An 8,563-nucleotide genomic window follows, 5' to 3' on the forward strand; every position below is an offset into this window, starting at 1 on the left:
ATGTCTCCCCTTCTTTGAGGGGGCGGATGAGATGAGCAAGTGATTCGTTGGGTGATTCGGTTGTTGGTGGTTCAGAGATGACCATGATCTCCGATTGATTGTTGTCAGGTTGGGGCATAATCCCTCTCAAGCTGGTGGGATGATGACTGATGCCCAGTCAATCCTGATGAAAATGGTGAGTTGTTCTCTTGGTTGGTAGTAACCTCCACTTTAGTAGGCTTGGAGCAGTCTCTGATGGACTTTCATCGGAATCCCCATTGAATAGAACATCAATGCCTTCTTCGAAGGATGATTGGGACTCTACGATTGGGTCTTCTGGAATGTTCACTGGTTCAGGGTTTACCATTCTTGGCTTTTTTGCTGATGGCGGTTCTGATAAGTCGTCAGGTCTGATATGGGACTTCGGAAAGCTAACAGTGATGTGAGGGACTCGGCCCAGATTCCAGATGTTCGGATCACGATTTTGCTTTCTTGCTAGCCGAAGTTCTTTTTTCTTGTTATTCATTTCAGCAATATCCCTCTTTGTGGGTCTAAACCCTAAACCAAAGTAAGGAATATGCTTCCTGGCCTCAACCGGTGTAGCCTTTCCTCTTCCTCCCGGTCCCAACCCTTGCTTGGGTCGATATCCCGATCTTTTCATGATCCGACCAACCATAAGGTTTGCCCTTGATAGTTTTGCCCTTACCTTTTCCTTCCCCTTCTCGATGTGATTGACAGCCGCGAATTGGTACGAATGGTAGAGTGTTTTATCTTTCGTCATCTCTATATCAATGAATGGCACATCTGGAGCTCTCCCAGTTGGAATAAGGTTCTCCGCCAATACCGATATCATCCTCTGCCCCATGATAAATTTGACTCTTTGGTGCAACGAGGAGGTACAGCTCCAGCAATGTGGATCCAAGGTCTGCCCAGTAACAGGTTGAATGTCGTTGGTATTTCCATGACTTCAAATGTATTTCGAAGGTGCAAGGACCTATTGTGATAGGTAAATCACCTCTCCCAGGGAATCCCTTCTCGAACTGTCGAAGCCTCGGACAACCTTATTATGGGTTTCACATATGACCAGTCAGCGTTGAGCTTCTGGAATGTTTCAAGTGGACAGACGTTAAGTGCTGAGCCATTATCGATTAACTCTTGGCGACCATCATGCCCTTGCATATGACCATGACGTTCAGTGGTTCGACATGCCCCGTCCCCTCAGGCGTGAATTCATTCTCTGTGAAAATAATATAGGGTTGGGGCCATGATCTGGCCGACTGTTTGTTCCAACTGTGATGGTGTCGTGGTTGAAGGTACATGTGATTTTCCCAAAACTCTCAACAGTGCCTCCTGGTGTTCTTCCGATTTTTGCATTAGTCCCAGGATACTAATCTGAGCTGGCTTTTTGTTTAATCTGTCTACTGTGTTGTGCTCACACTTGAGGATGAGCTTAATGAAGTCTGCAGCTTCCTTGTCAATGACCTTTGCCTTTTCTTCTGTTTTCTCCTCCTTATACAGCTTATCCTTCCCCCTTGCTTTTCTTTTTTCTTCATCTGTCCCCTCTTCCACGGTCTCTTCGATTTCTGCCCCGATGTTTTCCCCATTTCCTGAAAAATTTTGGCATTTTCCTACCCTTGTCGTATGGTCGATATCTACCACTACTGTTTCTTTCACTATTTCGATCCCCGTGGTGGTGGTGATAGTGGTCTCATAGCTCCAGGGGACTGCTTGTTTGGAGCTATAGGGGAATGGTTTGGGTGAGCGTATGATTATGGGGGGTGGGTCGGGTTTCATGTTGAGGATGAGGGGTGGCGGTGATGGTTGGAGGCAGTGGTGGTGTATGGAATGACGAGTGGTGGACGTGGGGATGGGGCGTAGGGTACGTGAAGGGGAGGTCGGGTTGATCTTTGTGAATACGACGATGTACACTGTATAACCAGGGGAGGTCGGGTTGGACTTTGATGGTTGGATGATTCGTAAGGTATGACTAGAGGTGGTCGAGTAGCAGCATTTTGATGAATGGGGTGTATGGTAAGGTCGGCCATTCTGAGAGGTAATTGTGGATTTGGAGGTGGATTGGTTGTGTAGTTGTTGACTGTGTTAACTGACGATATCTTTGCATCAGTAACCATACGAATTGGTGCCAACCTGGCTGAGAAGCTTACTTTGAAGAAGCACAACTTTTTGTATAATTTGATTCAACTTGGCCAAAATGCTCACATGATCAAATAGTATTGCTGCCACTTGACAATGATGAACCGGCCAAGTAGCATCTGAGCCAAAATTTAAAATCTTGTTGAAGAACAAAAGTTTGTCTTAGATATGACATGTATTCTTAACTTCCATGTATGCTATTTGATTTCTTTGATGTATTTGGCTTGTACTTCTTGTACTAGATGCTCTCAGTCATTTAGGCTGGTGTCCACACGCAATATTACACCAAGTGTATTTGCTCTATTATGTTGTCCAAGGTTGGTGAACCTTTCACCGACAATTTATGCATGCCGTGCTTGTGTAGTTGCATCAAGTTATGGAGCTTGGTGTATAGATGTTATGGGCTTCTTTGTTAGATATAGTTTTATAGATAAACAAATAGATGCAAATTTGTGCTTTTTTTATTCATATTCAGTGTTTGGATTCTGGTGTGACAATAGACCACTACAACTTCACTTACTAGCTTATTTAGTTCATCAGTATATGACCTACCCTAAGATTTCAGGAACTTCAACCACCATAAGCCTATATGGTCAAACCAGCAATTACCAGGCCAGAGATGGAGCAATCATAGTGCCATTCCTTGCACACATGTAGGCTAATTTGAGTTAAGGCAGGACATAGGAAGGTGGTTTACATAGTCTAGTACAGATGCACACGCACTATCTATATGGGAACCATCTACTCCTGCTCCTGGTTTTTATATGATTTCTTCCTGTTTTTACTTCATCACTCTATCTAAGATCTCATCCTCCATCTCAATTTCTTCATCCAAATTCGAAACAAAGAAGAAATCTATTTCTTATTTTTCTAATAAAAAATAATCAAAACAGCAGACAGAAGAAGAAGAAAAGATGAGTTCAACCAGCAGAGCTTGGATTGTTGCAGCAAGTGTTGGAGTCGTGGAAGCATTAAAGGATCAAGGAGGGTTGTGTAGATGGAATTACACTCTTCGATCGCTACAACAACATGCCAAGAATAATCTCAGATCCTATTATGAGGCAAGGAGACTATATATATGCGAGTGCAAGTTGATGTCCCAAAGAGGCTGAGTAGTGAAGAGAGAAAGCTGATTGAAGATCTTGCCAATCTTGCAGGACATTGCTGCAGAGGCTGTAAAGAAGAGGCGTCGTGCCACTAAGAAGCCTTATTCAAGGTCCATCGTGGGTGCTACCTTGGAGATGATCCAGAAAAACGTTTTCTGAAAAATGATTTTGGCATAGAAAAACGTTTAAAATGTGTCATTCTTCACCAAAATAGGAAACTACATGTTGGCCTTCGCTACGATTGTTTTGGTTATGTTGCAAGCTTTTCCTTTGTATCTCAAACATCTGAACTAGACAAAAGAGTAAATTTAGTTAAGAAAACTTAAGTGAATATATAAGAGAATGTAATATAGTGTCTGTTTGACTTTTGGTTTTATGTTGATGGTAGTTTGGTCCCTTACAATCTCTTACATTTCCACGGCCCATTAAGGAAATTTAGCTAAACTTCACCTGCATAGCTACTAGCATAACCGTTTGATAGATAATTTTTCTCTCCTTTTTTTCCCTTTTTATTATCATTAACCAAAGAATATAGAAAACTCCAAGAGTTTGTCGCATGTATCAAGAGTAGAGCTAGGATAATTCTAGACGTGTTATAGGAAATTTTTGGAGTGGATTGTCATTTGAGAAGTGCAAGTTGTTGAAGTCACCAATTTATAGTCTACAAGAATTCAAGGGAACATGTTGCAAATCGTCTTACAAAGGCCCTATCCAAAGTTAGTCACTCTATGAATCTATCCATGCCGGGAAATTTGATACTATTTTCTAGTTCAATAAATGATGTAGGAGGATCAAGTTACCGTCTAGTTGTCTTTTCGGGCTTTATGTTAAGTGTAGTTGGCTCCTTTGTTATCTCCCGTGCTGTTATAAGCCATTGAACGGATTTATGTAATCTTGAACCTACGTGAATGCTATTGCAAGTGTTAGCGAGGCTAATTCTTCTCTCTTCAATTTTTACTGTATATTTCAGTTTCTTTCTGGTCTAAAGTTCAATATTGCTTTTAATCCAGGGTAATAAGTGGGAACAACTTAAGTGGATCTATTCCTGATTCAATCACAAAATATTCTGGATTAGTGGAATTGTAAGAAACTGTGTACCTTCTATCTTACTGTCGGTCTTGTTTAATCGTTGCTCCTCTTGTGCAATATTCTTGCATTTGTAGTAATTATGAGTTTTAATGCTCACAGGGATCTTTCATCCAACAGCTTTATTGGGAGAATACCAACACAACTGTTTTCAGTTTCAATGTTTAAGTAAATCTATTACACATATCTTTTTAATGTCATTTTATTTTTATTAAAGTTATGTTAAATGTGTTCTTAATCAATAAGCACATGTGAATGGTTACATGTTAAGAGTGTGATGTCCTCATTGCTATTATCATGATGGTATGGACCTGAGTTTAGTGGTCAGCTATATGGTCCTTCGTTGAGTGATACATTACAATAATTTCTTCGAAAAAATAATAAATGTCATTAGCAAGCAAAAAAGGCAAAACACACACACACGTGCGGGAGCGCGCATGCAAGGTAACCCCCAAAATAGAAAAAGGAACTAACCAAAGACCTCTGCTGCTCTGTTTTTCTGAAGCAGAGGAGGAGTATGTTGGCGAAATCATTAACTAGAGACTGGTTATTGATAATTGCTCAGGTTGACTTTTCTTGCCTGCCTGTGTTTGTGGAAGGTTCAAAAGACACTCTACCAAGCATGAAAGTTGTTTTTTCATGATGTGCCAACATGAGACAACTCAAAATTGTTAGATATGAATCTAGTATATTATTTTGCACTCAATTATTGACAAGGGTATTGTGTCAGTTTTATGGGAACTCGTCTTGACTGTGGCTCTAGTTTGCAGCAACCTTGTGTCTCAAGCTTATCTGTACCAGGTTTACATTTTTCCTCCATTATCGGATATCCATCCCTTTTTTCCTACTAGTATGAATGAGTTCTTAATTAATTTATGTGATTTCAGCTTCAATTAGCAAGTCGAAACTCGGAGTTGTAGTTGGTGCTGCAGGAGGTGTTGTGCTTCTTCTGATAATTGGGGCCATCTTTGTATATCTATACCGTCAAGTACACGAAAAGTGTGATGTCTTTGTTGACGTTGCTGGTAATTTGGTCTATGAATTGCATTTTTCATTACTTGAAAATGTTTTCTTTAGTTTTTTTTTGTTTTTGAAGATAGCAAAAAGGGGGGTGGTGGTGGTGGTGGTGATGGTGATGACAAAAGAAAATTACTATGGCTAGCCCAAGATATGGTATGGCGTCGATCATTAGTTGCTGCCACTGGAGGGGACTATTGCACCCAACATGTAAGTAATGCCTCCATCCCTTTGATTGGGCCTCATGTTCTATTTTTTTGAGTATTCGGAGTTAAGAAACTCGGGTTTGAGTGCCCAATCTCAGAATATAGTGGTTAAGTCATATGGTGCACTCCAATGGATCATATAGACGCCACCCAAATGGCCGTCTTGAAAGCGTGCTGATTGGTGATCGATAGGGTCCTTATCATTTAGTTTAATTTCATATATGCAACCATATTATAATTTATTTTAAATTATCTCAGTGGTTTCGATGCAGCTACTTCTTATGAAGAGGGAAGCTTGGTGACCACTCCCAGACTATGATTAACTACTTTCAGGTACCAGTGAACTCTCTAACTTTCTTATTTATTTTGGTGGAAGGAGAAACGCTATCAATTGAATCTAAATCTTACAACATGTAGGCTCCAATATTAAAGTTAATAAAGAGCTTGTTTTTCAAGGTCGAGAGAACTATCATTGATAATGAATCACTGTGGTACTAAAAGAATAGAAAATATTGTTATAGATGGAAGTTGGCATTTGTATAATCTAAGATATGAAGAATTTAGATGGTTTCACACAGGAGTAACCTTGAATTTAGATTGCATACATGGAGCCTCTTCTATGCAAGATAGAAACTGAGCATAAACCACCATTAATGCCTTGCCACTCATCTATGCAAGCTAGCAGCTGAGCATGCTAAGCTCTGTAACAGATTCACCATAAATTATTTTATGAAACATTTGTCATTGTTTGACGTGCAACTGTTCCCAACATGCAGGTTTTATGTAGCAGAGGTCCTCCTTTCTTTGGAGTACCTTCACATGCTTGGGATTGTCTATCGCAACGTCAAACCAGAAAATGTTCTCGTTAGGGAAGATGGACACATAATGCTATCCACTTTGACCTCTCCCTCCGATGCAGTGTCAGCCCAACTATTGTCAAATCTTCTTCCCTTGAGTCTAAACCCTTCCGGAAGAACACTGTTTATTGTGTTCAACCAGCTTGCATTGCGCCATCTTGTATCCAGCCATCCTGTGTAGGCCCCACAACATGCTTCTCGCCCCGTCTCTTCTCCAGCAAATCCAAGAAAGATCGAAAACCCAAAAATGAGATTGGAAACCAAGTCAGTCCATTGCCTGAGCTCATTGCGGAGCCAACTGGGGCTCGGTCAATGTCATTTGTTGGGACCCATGAATACTTGGCACCCGAGATAATCAAAGGTGATGGCCATGGGAGTGCTGTGGATTGGTGGACTTTCAGCATCTTTCTATATGAACTTTTGTTTGGTAAAACTCCTTTCAAGGGATCAGGGAATCGGGCAACGTTGTTCAATGTTGTGGGTCAGCCATTATGGAAGCTAGTGGCTGTATGCTGTGGTAGCACCCGCTAGGACGTTATATACAAAAGGTTGTGGTTGTTAATTGTTTGATTTTACTTTCTAAAAATAAATAATTTATGGTAGGTGGCTGAAAATAGTTAGATTTATGAAAGTTGAATATGAGGGACATTTGGGTCTTTTCATGTTATTAGTTGGGGTGTAGGTCATCAATTTCAAAACATAGGGGTATCTCCAACATTTAGCAACATGTGAGGGGGTCAGGTATAAAATAATTTTTTTTTTTAAAAACAAAATACCCTATAGCGACGATCGCTGACCGTCGCTATATCTCTATTTTAGAGTCGTTTTTTCCGACTGCCTTGGACAGTTGTTTTAAAAAACCACTCCTTTTAAAACGACTCGTTTTCCGACTGTAGGGGCAGTCGTTTTTGACGCATTATGACGTAGTGTAGGGCTGGCAACGGATCGGTTTGGTACCAAATTAGTACCACTCTTGTATAGATCCTAAATTTTTGAAACATGTACTCAATCCGATCCGATTCGAACGGATTAATGAATATGTGAACCGAATCCGATCCATTTCATGTCATCGTTAATTAAAAATTGATCCGTTGCGATCCGAAGACATTCCTTATTTTCAAATGATCAATGTTCAAAAAATGTTAAATCATGTAAAATTTTAAAAGAAAATCCACTTTCTATCTACAAATATGGAGGGAAACGTAAAAGACTAATATGTTTATCCATATGTATTTATATGGTATTAAGAATAATAAAATATTGTTCGGATCGGATTTTTTTTCAAAGCGGATTGGGATAAATCTGATCTAAACTTGTTTTGGATCTAAGATTCCAATTTGAACTGATCCAAAAATCCATATTTTCATGTTTTTTCGGACAGGATCGGTTTGGACCGATTCGGAGATCAATTATATTTCAGATCATTGCTAGCCTTAAATAAAAGCTCTTCCATTCTAATGCCAAGATTATGAATACTACTCAAAGCCGAAATTCCATAGACAATCCTAAAAAAGTTCCCATTAACTTTAGTGGGATGAAGGTTGAAGAGAATAAGAGATTCCCTAACAAGTTTAGGAAGTGGAAACTTAAGTCCGGCATATAGTTGTCAAAGGTAAAAAGAACAGTCATCGGGACCAACGGAAGGGTGATCTATGTTTTCAGTTCGCCTAAACATTACATTTTAAGAAAATAAAAATGGTTGTGAATTTCTTCAATAGAAGATAAGAGACATGGTTGAAGATAGTAAAATCAAAGAAACGAATAAGAAAAATAAAAGAGAAAGGAGAATCGAACACACCAAGTTAATCTCCAAGCGGTGATCGAAGTTGAAAAGCAAAGAAATCCCCAAAGTTGAAATCCCCCTAAAAGCCTAGAGCTCTCCACTAAAAAATAGAATAGAGTGAAGAGAATGAGAAGAGGCAAAGGCTTTTTATAAGAAAGAGGTTTCCAAAATCTTGCCAAAATTAGTAAGCAAGATATTTACTAAATATCCCATATAAATAATACAATCTTCTCTCATCCAAAAATTGAAATTATCGTAATCTTAGATTTTAGAAATATTCAAGATCCTAAGAGGGGGATTGTATGAACTAAAATTATTTGATCCTAGTGATTAGAAAAGATAACATTTCAAACCGATCCAAACCCAATTGATCGG

At 39.5% G+C, this 8,563-nt stretch overlaps 1 protein-coding gene and 1 long non-coding RNA gene across 2 annotated transcripts; both read left to right on the forward strand.

The window, feature by feature from the left end:
* Nucleotides 1-4,147: 4,147 nt before the first annotated feature.
* On the forward strand, nt 4,148-5,818 carry LOC147384214 (uncharacterized). Its single transcript, XM_086424890.1, has 6 exons — nt 4,148-4,161; nt 4,250-4,321; nt 4,428-4,493; nt 5,056-5,126; nt 5,213-5,350; nt 5,422-5,818. The coding sequence occupies exons 1-6, from the start codon at nt 4,148-4,150 to the stop codon at nt 5,601-5,603; spliced, it is 543 nt and encodes a 180-aa protein (XP_086281016.1). The 3' UTR covers nt 5,604-5,818.
* A 16-nt stretch (nt 5,819-5,834) lies between these two features.
* Nucleotides 5,835-7,019, forward strand: LOC147384215 (uncharacterized). Its single transcript, XR_015173056.1, has 2 exons — nt 5,835-5,881; nt 6,325-7,019. It is a non-coding gene; the product is annotated as an uncharacterized LOC147384215 (long non-coding RNA).
* The last annotated feature ends 1,544 nt before the right edge of the window (nt 7,020-8,563 follow it).

This window comes from Akebia trifoliata, chromosome 15 (assembly GCF_017979445.1).
Source record: "Akebia trifoliata isolate Shusen 1 chromosome 15, ASM1797944v1, whole genome shotgun sequence".
Classification (NCBI taxonomy): Eukaryota; Viridiplantae; Streptophyta; class Magnoliopsida; order Ranunculales; family Lardizabalaceae; genus Akebia; species Akebia trifoliata.

Bases quoted from the DNA above. Each gene is read 5' to 3' on its own strand.
- LOC147384214 (XM_086424890.1), top strand. The intron at 4,494-5,055 runs GTAAATCTATTA...GTATTGTGTCAG, and splicing joins TTTTCAGTTTCAATGTTTAA to TTTTATGGGAACTCGTCTTG. The intron at 5,351-5,421 runs GTAATTTGGTCT...TTGTTTTTGAAG, and splicing joins TGTCTTTGTTGACGTTGCTG to ATAGCAAAAAGGGGGGTGGT.